This window comes from Podarcis melisellensis (genome assembly GCF_964234715.1).
Source record: "Podarcis melisellensis genome assembly, chromosome: 1".
Lineage (NCBI taxonomy): Eukaryota > Metazoa > Chordata > Lepidosauria > Squamata > Lacertidae > Podarcis > Podarcis melisellensis.
The window spans coordinates 67,578,446-67,592,535 of NC_138528.1; the positions used below are offsets into that span (position 1 = coordinate 67,578,446).

At 39.7% G+C, this 14,090-nt stretch overlaps 2 protein-coding genes and 2 long non-coding RNA genes across 7 annotated transcripts in view; 1 reads left to right on the plus strand and 3 right to left on the minus strand.

The window, feature by feature from the left end:
• Positions 1 to 14,090, minus strand: part of CTR9 (CTR9 homolog, Paf1/RNA polymerase II complex component) — a 339,089-nt gene that overhangs the window by 117,641 nt on the left and 207,358 nt on the right. The gene's annotated exons all lie outside the window — the stretch shown is intronic.
• Positions 713 to 11,435, plus strand: LYVE1 (lymphatic vessel endothelial hyaluronan receptor 1). Its single transcript, XM_081918699.1, has 6 exons — positions 713 to 950; positions 3,771 to 3,942; positions 4,608 to 4,747; positions 6,575 to 6,847; positions 9,828 to 9,906; positions 10,744 to 11,435. Exons 1-6 carry the CDS (start codon positions 866 to 868, stop codon positions 10,928 to 10,930), a joined length of 936 nt encoding a protein of 311 aa, XP_081774825.1. The 5' UTR covers positions 713 to 865; the 3' UTR covers positions 10,931 to 11,435.
• Positions 6,152 to 9,821, minus strand: LOC309374237. Its single transcript, XR_014170435.1, has 2 exons — positions 8,946 to 9,821; positions 6,152 to 6,401 (listed from the first exon to the last, which is right to left on the minus strand). It is a non-coding gene; the product is annotated as an uncharacterized lncRNA (long non-coding RNA).
• Positions 12,166 to 14,059, minus strand: LOC309374135. 4 transcript variants are annotated; one of them, XR_014170363.1, is made up of 3 exons: positions 13,977 to 14,029; positions 13,398 to 13,460; positions 12,166 to 12,566 (listed from the first exon to the last, which is right to left on the minus strand). It is a non-coding gene; the product is annotated as an uncharacterized lncRNA (long non-coding RNA). The 4 variants fall into 4 exon arrangements; XR_014170362.1 differs by lacking the exon at positions 13,398 to 13,460 and having other exon boundaries at positions 13,977 to 14,059; XR_014170364.1 differs by lacking the exons at positions 13,398 to 13,460; positions 13,977 to 14,029 and adding an exon at positions 13,644 to 13,963.

A 14,090-nucleotide genomic window follows, 5' to 3' on the forward strand; every position in this document is an offset into this window, starting at 1 on the left:
GCTCAGTGCACGCCCTAATGGCATCTCTCCTACCTTAGATGTGATCGTGACACTGCTGACAAGGAGAAAGACAAGCGATACAGTCAGGCAGGAAAACTTGAGTCTGTCAGAGACTGGATCCTAAGTATAAGCACAAGTTGAATCACTGCATCTAGTTTCAAATCAAATCAAATTTTGATTCTATATTGAGATACCTGCATTGAAGGGGTTGGACTAGACGATGACTCGGGGTCTCTTCCAACTCTACAATTATATGATTCTATCCCTTCCCAAAAACAGAGTTTGTAAACCATTACCTCAGTCAAATAGTCATTTTTTTCATCTTTCAACCATGCATCTAAATTTTAAATTTATATCAAAAGTTCTGATTTCCATGTTTTTACATATAAGGTAATCAACAGTTTTACACACCACACCCGCAGCTTCTGGTTAACAAGTGATTAGGCTGAATGAAGGATAAGTGACTCACAACTGCCTAAACAGGAACTGTCACAGAACGAGCACCCCAGAGCTATAGGGGAAATCTTCCCGTTGTTTATAAGACGAAGAGTATAACATCGTGTTATCTCTCTTCCTCAGCTGTACGTTTTCTGAGTCAGCACTAGTTTTATTTTCCAGGCTGCCCCCTAGCTTTTTTTGGGGGGGGTGTCATGCGTTTCCACTTAGTGACCTTGACCTGTGGGATGGCTTTTGAGCTCAGCAACAAGTTCGTTCCTGCCTGCGGTGGAGCACAGTGGCCGTCCAGCAGTTCTCAAGAGAGGACCTCATTCGGAGATCACAAGGTGCACCAGGCGTCGCATTTTCAACACTGCAGGGTGAGAAGGAAGCAACCTGGCTTGAATCTCGACACCTCCTGTTCCCGAGGATGGCATCTCACGTTGGAGTTACAATCTTCTTTTTCTCAACCTGGATTGCAAGCATCACAACCCAGCACAATTTTCCTTTGGAAGGTACGTTTTTAGTATGTTGCTTGTACTGTTTTTTCCCCTGAAGTGTTTTGTAGCACTGTAAGGACAAGGTAATCAAATCCAGCCCACTATTCTCAGCAAGATTATTCACAGCTCTGCAAATTAATCCCGGATTGCAGTAAAATGAAACACAGAGCAGGAGGATACCTAAACAATAAGGGGTGCTTCCAGACTGCCACTGTTTTGGGGTGGGATTCAGACACATAGCAGCAAATTTGGCTGGAACAATTAAAGTTGACTTTATGCTCTCACACAACTTGTTTCTGGCCCCCAAAGTTTGGACTCTTTGCAATAAAGATGTACTGGAACGGATGGAATAACACTTGCTTGGCCCAACATTGTATAACTTCCCTGCAAACAAATCAAAATGAATTCTCAATAAATAGCCAACATCACCTAACCTCCCTACAAACTTTATGCAAACAAATCAGGATACTCAAGAAACAGGCTGTCTGGAAGCAGCCAAGAACTCTTAAGTGTCTCCAGTTAAAGATACAACTAGAATGTTAATAAATTATTCAAAAATGAAATCCTGAATCAGGTGTTACAAGTAATGCAGCAGTTACCTTAGCTGCAGAACCAGATATTTTTCTGTGGGTTTTTTTTTTCAAGTTTTATTTTTTTGCTTGGATTTGTTCCTCCCTTCCCTCTTATTATCTTCAAAATGTGTTTATCAACCAAACCACAAAAAACAAGGTTTTGAATCTACTGAGCAGTTCAAAAGTTTTTGCTGGTTGTTAGTTTAATGACTTTTAAAATGATTTAAAGTTGCTCTGCCAGTCACCTGTTTTTAGCCAGTAAGTTCACAGCCCAGGTTATAGTTGCCATAGAGCACAGTCCAGCACTCTATCCATGCTAAAAAAAATTCCAGTCGCCACAAGCTTAATATAATTTCCCCTTTTCCTTTACTTGTTCCCATTGTTTCAGATAGAATCTCTTCCCTTCCTCCTTTTCCTTCCTTGCAAGTTCAGCCACACCCATTTCCACTTCAAGTCCTGAGAGAGAACAGCCAAGCCGCTGGAATGACTAATATAGCTTTATAATATGATCAAACTCTCCAGTTCTATCTGTCACTGCACAAGAAATCATACAGAGCTCTTTCAATTAAGTTCATTTTCTTGCTTCAAGTAAACTTCCTAATCTTAGGAAACTTAGGTTATGAGTAAAGCACTTAATAAAAAAAGATAGCAAAGTCATGTTGCTATTTGAAGCAGAAACTCCAAAAGACGCCATGGAATTAAATTTATTTTAAATACTGGTAATCTTATGCCCTCTAATATATACTGTCCCTTCCTGCCTAATGGTAGTGTTGGCACTGAAACACCACAAATATTTGCATGCACCGAGAGCACTCAGCTTGGTAAGAAAAATTGGTCCTTGGGAAGTAGAGTATTGTTTGAGGCAAATTGATGACTAAAGAGGAAAGAGGAGTCAAGATTCAAATACACAATGCTTATTTTAAAACCCTGTTCCCTTATTTTAAAAGAAAGGATGTCTCTTATTCCCAATACTGCAGATATTCCTTCCCTCCAAATCTGATAGACCCTTATCATCTTGACTGTACCTCATTTGTCAAATGTTCTTTTTGAACAACAAGTGACTTTGAATTCTAGTACAGTGGTATCTCGGGTTACATATGCTTTAGGTTACAGACGCTTCAGGTTACAGACTCCGCTAACCCAGAAATAGTACCTCGGGTTAATAACTTTGCTTCAGGATGAGAACAGAAACCGTACGCCGGCGGCGTGGCAGCAACAGGAGGCCCCATTAGCTAAAGTGATGCTTCAGGTTAAGAACAGTTTCAGGTTAAGAACGGACCTCCAGAACGAAATAAGTTCTTAACCTGAGGTACCACTGTATTATGAAAGGGAAAAACAATTTTCAATCCATTTTCTTCATGCTATTCATAATTTAATGCACCTCTATAATGTCCCTGCTTACTCAAATTTTCTCTTGGTTAAAAAGTCCCCCATATGGTAGCCTATACTCATAAACTTCCTCAGGCTTTTCTCAAGACTCCAAAGTCTTGTTCCCAGCAGTGGCAGCCTTTGAGTTCTCAAATTTCAGCACCCCCCTGTACGACGACACTAAAATCAAGCCACACACCCATCTCTTGCGCTCTACAGCATTGCTGAGGCACCCCTGCACTGTGGCGCCCAAACCAGTCCTGCTCCCCTAAAACTGCCTCTGTTCCTGGTCAATCACTGTCAGTTCAGATCCTGTAAGTGTATATATTAAATTAAGACTTTTTGCCCTGATGTGCATCACTTTACATTTGCTTACATTGAATGACATTTGCCATTTTACTGTTCCTTCACCCTGCTTAAGACGATTTGCAATCCTGTTTTGTTTTAACCACTCTGAACCATTTTGTATCACCAGCAAACTTGGTAACTTCGCTGCTCACCCCTAACTCTAGATCATTTATGAACACATTTAAAAGCACATGTTCCCAAACCAATCCTTGGATATCAAGGTGGTCCCAGGCTATGTACATTATTCTTTTTACATTCCATTGTACCCTCACAGCAATTCTTTAAGAGAGTGACTAGGCTGAGGGAGAGTTCAAACCCAGCTCTCCCTGATCCTTACTAACCAAAGTTATTTTTAGTTAAAGAATATTGGTTATTGGGAATAGGCATGACCCTGGATTGGAATGCTGGAGAGACTCAGCTAGTTGGTGTAATTATACTTGACTTTATGTAAAGTAGCTCTTATAATTTTTCCACTCTTCAAAGTAGATGAAATTAAAGATCTAATTTCTATAAGTAATCATTTGATGTATTTCTTCTCTATTTGCAGATGTTAAGACTCTCCAGTGCAGGATTTCTGGAATAACTCTTACTTCACATGTTAACAATAAAGGTGTATTTAATTTTGTCACTGCACGACAAATATGCGAGCAGCTGGGGTTACAGTTGGCATATAAATCTCAGGTTGAAGAGGCTCGGAAGCATGGCTTTGAAACCTGCAGGTACAGAAAATCTTTCAACATTTAAAATATTTTATTGTAGGTTGGCAAATAGACATCTCTTTGTAGATACAATATTTTAAAAAATATTATTATAAATGAATCTAAAGCATGAAATAATTAAATATCTACACCTTATTCTGACTTTTCTTACATTAACATTCTGTGATTAAGGCTGCAATCCTAACCTCACTTACCTGGGAGTAAGCCTCATTGAATTCAATAGGACTTACATTGAGTTAGGATTGTGCTGTGACTGTCTCTGTTCATTTCCTTCACAGAAGGGATTTCAAATATTTAAGTCTAAGTCCATAGAGTAACATCCAACATTAGTCGTACTCAGAGTAGACCAACTGAAATTTTTTTAAAAAATAAACCTGTGAGAGAACTTTTCTACAGCGTTATTTGCTTTTCCTTTCTTCTATAAAAGCTCCATGTTGCAGAGTAGGTTGTTTCTAAGGGAGAAACAAAACTTGGGCCTCACACAATTAATCAATCAATCTATCAATCAATCAATCAATCAATCAATCAGCAAGCAAGCTATTAAATGGCCCACAGTGACCAGAATAAAGGTTCAGTTTAGCTGTTATATGCTAAATTTTATCAAGTACTGTACATTCTTTGATATGGGCATACGCTTAACAGAAAAACAATGTTTTCCATTGTAGTTTTGGCTGGATACAAGAAGGGTATGTTGTCATTTCCCGGATAACTCCCAATGAAAAATGTGGTAGGAATAACACTGGAATAGTCGTCTGGAGAACCAAACATGACTATCGAGCCCATGCTTACTGTTACAATTCTTCAGGTGAGTGAGCCAAGATAATGAATCAAGCAATAATATTTTGTATCAAATCTCTTTCTTAAGCGGATGTAGCGACATTTCGTGTGAAGGCTATCCAGTTGCCATGAGATCAGTTTACCCTGACTCTTGGATAAAAGGAACTACAAGTTACACATAAACTTTCAACCTGAGAGAGGAAACTATCCGCTAACTTCTCTGTGTCCCCTTGGTCAAAGTGTATGGTATGAAAGGGCAGTAAAGCAGGCAGGGCGGAGAATCATTGGGTGTGTCATGGTATGTTGTTGTCAAGGTTTCAGATCAAGCTTTGTTACAGTGCAGTGGACTCTCCTTTCTTTCAGGTTTTAAAGTGGAGGTTGGATGGCTATTAGCCAGAGATTATTTAGCTGCAATTCCTGCGTTGCAAAGGGTTGGATTAGATGACCCCATGGGATCCCTTCAATTCTATGATTCTAAGATTCTATGAATTAGGGATGGGATGAAAATATAAGGAATGAAGGGGAGAGCAGATAGGCAAAATTAAAAAGAAACATTTTTCTCTCTAAATTCTAAAAGTTCCCCAATTTATTTCCTCATAAACCTCTTGAAAATTACTGATGGTGTACCAATTGCAATGCACTCTGCTAGATGGTGCATGATTTTTAATTGTATTTTATTGCTTCTTTTATTTCTTGTATGACAATTTACATTCCATACAATTCAAATTGTGATAGAAAAAGATACCCTACTGGTTAATGCTGGATCAGAGTGTCTCTGTCCTTCACATCATGATGACGATGATGATGTTGTTGATGAAATTTCTGTACTGCGCTTCATCCTAGGATAACAGTGCATCTTACAATATAAAAACACAAAAATACTACCTAATAATGAGTGTGTTAATCTCTAACAGTCTTGGTGTAAAATGTACTTGGATAAATTTGTGTCCTCTCTGTGACTTTTGGCATCACTTAAAGACTCTGGTGATAAAAGTAATATCACTCTGTCATTCAGCATCCTATTCAGTCAATGAAAATGCGTCATCAAGCTTCCACCAGGGACTCATATGAAGAACCCTAAAGAGGTCATTTCCTTCTATTATATTAAAATGTACTCAGAATGGCCATTGGTGTCATAATAGCTTTCCAACTGTGTAAATTATATAAACGACCTTCAGAATAAGGGATTAGTTATTCCTCAGGATCACATTGGCAGCTCAATTCTCTTGCTGCATTTAATATATCAAAGCACCTACAGGCTACAGGCGCACACAAAACATGCCTTTAAATGTGGTTTTAAGTACCACAGCAATGTAGTGGGTTGGGTAACTTTCTGAACCAATGTTTTTCCTGGCCTAAGGGCCAAACTAGATGAGATGTTAATTTTGTGAAAGCAATGAGTAAGTATGTCGTTTCATTTAAATAACCACTATTAGGACCAGATGTGCAGGAATTTAATGCTTTCGACTCCCATTATGCTCCCAATTTTCCTGTTGTGAGCAGGAGAAAGAGCACCCAGCAAAACATTTTTTTTCTAATGGATATTCAACCTTCCCTGTTGTTAACTGCCATACTGCTGCTGACACCTCCTTCTTGTTTCTCAGGGATCCCACTTACGCTGACAGTGCAGTTCCCATCCAGCTTAGCTATTAGAGGCACTAGGGTAAGGATGATGAAGTGTACTTTAAACAAACAAACAAAGAAAGAAAAAGAAATAGAAATTACCACCTGATTTATGATGGTTGTAGCAAGGAGGAAAGCGTTCACTGCAATTCAGTATGAAAAGTCATTTCAGCTGCATGCAAAATGCTAGTGTCAATACATCTCATTGCACCGCTTTCCCTCATCTTTTCAGACACATGGATTAATTCCTGCATACCAGAAGAAAGTACAACTGCATCCCTGGACGTTACTATGGAGGCAAACTCTACTTCTGCAGTCTTGCCTCAGGACACTTCAGCAGTAGTTCAAACATCTGAGTCACAGAAAACTAAAGAGCCTTCAAAGCTGCTATATCGTATTATATGTGTAACGCAGACCATTTCACCAACAGCACCAACTACGGAGGATGTGATCCTACATCTCACGGCAAAACAAACTGCCTTTAGAAATGACTCTCTGTTTGGAGGTAAGAGCAACATCCCATTATTTAGCTTAAAGAATTATATGTATGGCTGTTTTCATACTTTCCCCATGCCTTCTGGTCTTTTCCAGTGGTATAACAAAACATCAGTAGATGTGTTAATGCAAATAAAAGGAAAGCTAGGGCTTCATCTGAGGTTTAAAAAATCCATATTGAGTGGAGGTAAGGGAAAGGTGACATTTTGAAGCAAGAAGCTGTAAAGAAGGTAAACTAAACCAGACCTGCAGGAGTGAAGGGGATTCTTCATTTCTGATGTAATTTAAGAATTATTTATTTTTGGCCTAGCCTAGATCTGTTTCAGAAGACTCTTATTTTAATATTACATCCCTTGGAAAAACAACAACTGACACCTCGCATTAGTATGGCTCAGGAAGCCCCTGGTTTGAATCTTGCCTCCATCATGAACCCACTAAGGTTGTGTTCCCACTTTCATTTACTGTGCACTCACTGCCTTTCCACATAACATTATCCAAAATGCAAATGAATCCTGTTGTTATAAAACAGTACTGTCTGAGGATTTGTTTCTCAAACCAGCTTCACACCAATGGGAATCTTACCTTCATACAGACTTGGAATATGCACAATCCAGTCATGGCAAAGAGACAAAATGTTTAGAAACGCTAAATAGCTATGCCTAGAACAATAACAAATCGACCAAGGGGTGGCTACCCAGGATTTTATGTTTAGTGGTGCCTAGGACCTAGGGCAGGATGTAAGTGGTGTTGAACTGATTGGAAACAGTGGCCACAGTGGTCTCAAATTCACCATATATGTAGGTGGGCTATTGCCAGGAAAGTCCAAGAAAGTTGCATTTGACTTCAAAAGAGGAAACTTCCCAAAAATTAGACTAGGGAAAAGGTAGATGAGAGAAAGTGAAGAATGCTTGTGGGTTGTTCAAAGCCACAGATCAGGAAAGGTAAAGTCTTAAGTCCAGGCAAAAGTGCCACCTACTCCAGAGGATTGAGGGGACCCGACGTGACGTTCTGATATCACATGCCCGAAGTCATGTGACATCAGGACACTGTACACGGAGCCTTCTAAACATTGAGGGGGCCCAGCCCTTAAGTCAAGGGTCACATTCTCTTGTTGGAAGTAATCTGTCATAGGCCTAGTGCTGGCAATGAGTGGAATTAAAACAAGCAATGGGTGAGGACAGAGCCCAAGATAGGTGAGTACCACCTTTTCTCTCTTTCCACCACCCATTCCCCCATTTTCCTCTCCTTGATATCTGCATGAAATGTGGTTGAGGGCTATAACTTGCCCCCTCCCCCAGGTTTAGGTGGGTTTCTGCTGCTTACTTGCTTGTAGGAGGTGTGCTAGTTTTGAGATATAAGATAGTTCTTCTTCCCCTGTATCCAAAAGGGCATGACAGATAGTTGCTGCTCATTGTGGCTGCTGATGACACGACAAAGTAGTTATGTCAAAGAATTCTTAGTCAATCTCATTTTAGTCCAGGAATACTGAGCTACAGAAGTGGTTTCAAAGTCTTTTTTATGGAAATGTCCTTTCAGGGTGGCCAGATAGAAAAGCAGACCACACTCCCACACCTTTAATAGTTGATTAGAAGAGGGATCTTCAGCTAATCCTACTGTTGTGCAACCTATGCTAGCAAAAAATTCTATTAATTATTAAAGGTTCATGAGCCCTGTCCTCTTTTGCATCTGGCCATCATAATTTTTGCTAATGGAATTTGCCATCATAAAATGGGATTTACTCCCAGGTAAGCAGGTGGAGCTGTGGTCCAAACCACACAGCCTAGGGCTTGCTGATCAGAAGGTTGGTGGTTCGAATCCCCATGATGGAGTGAGCTCCCATTGCTCGGCCCCAGCTCCTGCCCATCTAGCAGTTTGAAAGCACGTCAAAGTGCAAGTAGATAAATAGGTACCACTCCGGCGGGAAGGTAAACGGCTTTTTCGTGCGCTGCTCTGCTTTCGCCAGAAGTGGCTTAGTCATGCTGGTCACAGGACCCGGAAGCTGTCTGTGGACAAACGCCGGCTCCCTTGGCCATTAAAGCAAGATGAGCACCGCAACCCCAGAGTCATCTGCGACTGCACTTAACGGTCAGGGGTCCCTTTACCTTTACCTTTAAGTGTGCATAGCACTGCAACATTAGATTTTTCTCGTCAGTCTAGATGATGACATCATCTTTCTTTCTCCAACTCTGAGAGGACAAGAACAGAAATAAAGTAATGCTAACAGGCATTTTGGGGTGGCTTAATGTTAAAAAAATTATCAGTGCCAAGATTAATCTACCAACTACGCCCAGGCTGAATCATATGCCAGGACACGGTGACTAATTAGTTGCACATGCTCTGTGGGGACAAGTTGTTCAGCAACAAAAGCATGCCAGTATGACAAAAATTCCTGCTGTTCTGTGAAGTTCCAGGGAATTTTTTTTGGCCACAAAATATTTTGTGTATATATTTTTTTAAGTGTGCTGCTTTAAGACATTTTATAACACTTTTGGAGTAGAAACAAAACATGGTTTTTTAATTTTAAAAATCACATTTTCATATAAAATCACATAAATGAAAACAAAACCAACAGATCCATCAATATGAACAAAGGACATCCACAACTCAACCAGTCACAAAATCCAAATACAAGCTAAAACAGAAATATATTAGATACTTTTTTAAAAAAACAGGGAGAGAAAAGCAATTTCTGAAAACAACATTCCACAATGCAAGGAGTGTAACAGTAAATGTCCCTTTCTTGGCTGCATATCTCCTAAACTCTTGCAGAGAGGACAAGTCAACTGCTGAGAAGCGAGTCCCTGATACAGAGCAAGCTAGTTCCTCAAATACTTTGGTCCTGAGCAGTGAAAGGCTGTATAGGTCCAAAACGCCCCCTTGAATTCCCATCCACAAATCAATGTTGTGTGCTGACCAGCCTTTGGAAACCACCAGACATGATGGATTACCCTTCACACTCTGATTCTAAAACAATCTGTTTCTCTCTCTAGGTGTACCCACTGCCCTCCTTGTGCTTGCCCTCATCTTCTTCACAGCAACAGTTGTTTTAGCAGTCTGCTATGTCAAAAAGTAAGGGTATTTTTTTGTTTTATTTGCTACAATAAATATCCATATGCATCTTTATACATCTGTTGCCTTGACGTGTGCGCATTCAAAATGTTGTCCAAGAAAGTGAGCCTTGGACTCTGCAGGTAGAATGCTTTGTGCAAGTCAGCCTCTAACCCTGTACCTTCATTGGCATGTTTATTCTTTTATGCAGTAGAAACATAATACAGGTAAAGCACATTTGCATATGAATGTATACCCAAAGGCATGTGTTGATGTACAGTGTTCTGCACATGGAAGGGAAGTGCATTTACATAATCTGCACGTTATGGTCTCTTCATGGATGTTGCAGGGGGACAGCTGCCCTCAGATCAAGTAAAACAATAGAAATATTTAACTAACTGACCAATCTCATCAATCCTGCTTCCCCCCCCCCACGAAAGTCCTGCCCCTCCTAACAAAAATCCTGGCTACGCCCATGTGTCTCTTGACCACCAGATCTGTGACCCTCTGTGGAACAGCAGCTCATAAAAGAACCTAGCACTAGTGCACTGATCTGGTCTTGGGATTTTACCTAAATGCATCCCTCAATTCTGTTGGGGGATAAACACATGACTTGGGAAATGCTGTGCTGCACAGTGGCATTTATGTGGCTCTGGTGAGTTCAAAGTTAACTATACAGCATCCTAAGGGTTATCTGAGTTGTCCTTGCACCTTCTCAAGAATATGTTCATTGCCTACTTCAATTCTTTGAGTGGCAAGATGTTCCAGACATAGTGTAAATGCTTAGCTTCCTTTGGAGAAGAGAAAATTGGAGACTTATGGTTACAATTTCCTAACTTGTTCCAAATTTGTTTAAAGATACAAGAAAACATTTCCATTTTCCAACAAGGAGGAGAAAAAGGTAGAAATTGAAACCAAGAACATCAAAGAAACAAAGACAAGCGTCAAAACTCCAGAGCAGGAACCCAAGGGAAACGGGAAAAACACAGAAGAATCTCAAGCCAAGCCTGAACCACGGGTAAAATGTTTGGAAGCAGAAGTTTAAGAAATGGCATCCAAATGGACATATCTTAGATGAACAAATGACAGATATTAGCAAATTGTTTATAAATGGATGGTTGTAAATACTGCCAAAGTCAATATTTTTGTCTCTCTATGCAATTTGTACTTTATGCATATCAGCTATACCATGTCATTACAAAAATATGCCTAGTTCATTACAGAATTCCATAAATGGAAGGGTTAATGTGGAGAGGAGAGAAAAGATCTGATTCACATGGGAAAATGTGGCACAAGCTTTGTAACTATGAAATGTTGTATCCAACTTTTCAGATAAAATTGTACTAAACACTTCCCTATAGGAATCACTTTAAGCAGGCAGTCTTCTCTCTTTCTTTCTCTCTCCCTCCCTCTCTCTATTTAAACCAAAGACAATTATAACAGAGCAATCATTTGCATGACATTCTGAGGTATGTTCCATCCTCTTCTATAGAGTTTTCTCTGCAGCAACTGTGTTTAGGATTAAAACATAATATATCTCTCCAAAAAAACATGTTGCCATTGTCACATTCATTATCATACTACGGTATACCATTTTATTTATTAAGATTGCTTTGAAAAGACAATATAATTATTTCTATACAACTTCCAGGGAGATATATTTTAATACAATCTTTTGAAACAACACAATTGGTTTCTAATTGTTATGGACAGTTTTTCCATCTTAATAAAAAAAATTGCAGAAATAATTTTTGTAATGTTCTATGGAGATCATCTACAAACCAAAAAAGCATACAAAATTGGCTTTTCTTGCCATTAGTTAAACTCAAAGTGCATATGTCAGGCCATGGTAAATTGTTTAATGGTGGCATTTCGAACATACCATTGATACTTATAAGAGTCTAACTATATTTACACCAAAGTAAGTAAGTAAATGGGGTCACATGACTAAATGACTAAACAACAAGAAGTAAGTAAATCCAAGAAGGTTCAGTGGGACTACCTAGTAAATTTTACTTCTCAAGATGGGCAATGCATATTGAATTGATTTTGGATGTGGGCTAGAATAACACATAGGAAAGAAATTGACAAGTAAACACAATGGATAAGACAAAATTTTTTTTTCTTCCAGTAGCACCTTAAAGACCAACTAAGTTAGTTGGTCTTTAAGGTGCTACTGGAAGAAAAAAAGTTAGTTGGTCTTTAAGGTGCTACTGGAAGAAAAAAATGTTTTTGTTTTGACTATGGCAGACCAACACGGCTACCTATCTGTACAATGGATAAGATCCAAGTTCCACTTCATTTCATATACGAGAGGAATCCTACTACAGAGCTATGCTTTTAGCATCCTGAATAACTCTGTTACACAACACTTGTGCCAAGCCTGAATCAGTAGTCAAAGTTCAATGAATAACACAGCTCTTAACATAACAAAGCATCACTGAAGCACACACGTCCACCTAAAAGACAAATAAATTATCTGTTGAAATCTGATTTACTCTACCTCTTGGAAATGAACCCTTGCAGGAAATACCTGAAAACAGTTACACAAAGAATGATGGGTTCCATTCAATAGAAACTGACAAGCAGCCATTCTTCAATAACATACGTAGGATTCCCACACTTGATCTCCAGATGTTTGTTGACCTTTATGGAAAGGGGGAGACTTGACTATGTACTTCCTGCAGGAAATATGCAAGATACGAAAATATTAAACCAGGTTTTGTTGCAAATAGTTTTCTTGAATATAACTTTAACAGACCATTTAGTACACCAATGGCCACAATCAGTTCTTCAAGATACAGTACTATTACCCATGCTCATTATTAATTTTCTCAGTGTGTTGCCAGGGATTCCTTGTTTATCAGGATTTTTTGTACTGTGGATTGTCCATCTCATGCATCCGCAGGGAGTAATCTACCAGTCCAAATTGCATGTGGTAAGGCCCAGCCTTGCATGAACTCAATGTGCACTTAGAATGCCCCCCAGTTCTTAACATGTAGGGGGTTTGCAGCAAACAAGTCCATGTGGAAAGGGTTCATGAAGGTAGGAAATTTTAAAACTACTAATGTAATTGATCCAGCATGTTATTTTTTTAAAAACTTCTGTTTAGTCCTTTTTAGTAGTGGTTCCCAAACTTTTCTCCATGGACCACTTGAAAATTACTGAGGATCCTGGTGGACATGATGGGAACACAGACTCGTTCCCAAGAGTGGTTGCAGTAGCAAAATGCCAAATTTTGAGAAAAGGAAAGATTCTGTGGTGTGCAGGTAGGCAGTCAGTTCCAACATAGCTGTCCCAACAATGGGGGGGAAATTAGGTTTTCAATGAGCAAATTTTAAGTGCATTTTCGAATCTGAAATCCATGTTATAAATTATTTGCCATGCAATCCTATACATTTCTGCAGAGGCCTGTCCTGTTGATTGGGACTTATTCCTGATCTCACTAAGCACAGTATAAAATTTCAGCCTTTGATCCTGTTTCTCTTCCTCTACAAGCAAACAAGACTCACCCAGCTTTTTTTGCCATGGATTTAGAAAGGGCCATGGGCGTAGCCAGGGGAGCAGCTGCCCCCCTAAAGCAAGCAAGCAAGCAAATAAATAAATAAATAAATAAATAAATAAATTTAATTGTCCAATTGCGTTGCAGGTAACTCAGTTCTGCCCCACCCCCCTTTACAGAAAGCCTGTGCCCCCTAAAATAAATCCTGGCTACATCCATGGAAAGGGTTTGTGTATTATTATTATTGTTTATTTACTTATTATTTCAAGCACATTAATTGTTGGCAGTGTGGCCACTAAAGCTCTCCGGTGGAAATTATTATTCCTTGTGAGAAAGAAGAATAAGGGCTGGGGGAGAAGGCTGCATGAGTTTTATTCTTATCGGCTGATGAGTGGGTGGGAGAATTACCGGTATAACCAAGCGGGATTGTAAAACTGTAGCCCGCTTTGGATGCCTTGGCAAAAAGGCGATATAGAATCGCAAAACTGTAAGAGTTGGAAGGGATGACGAAGCGCGAACTGCCTCACTAGAACTGGAGAGAAGAAGGGGAGCGTGTCAACCCTTTTATAACCGGAGTCGGGATACTAACACGCCCAGGAAGAGAATCCCAACAGGAATTCTCACGAGGGCAGCTTCTGTCCGTTTCCTAGCAACCAGAAAAACCAACGGCAGGCAGAGGGCGCGCGGGGGAGCGGGCGAGGGG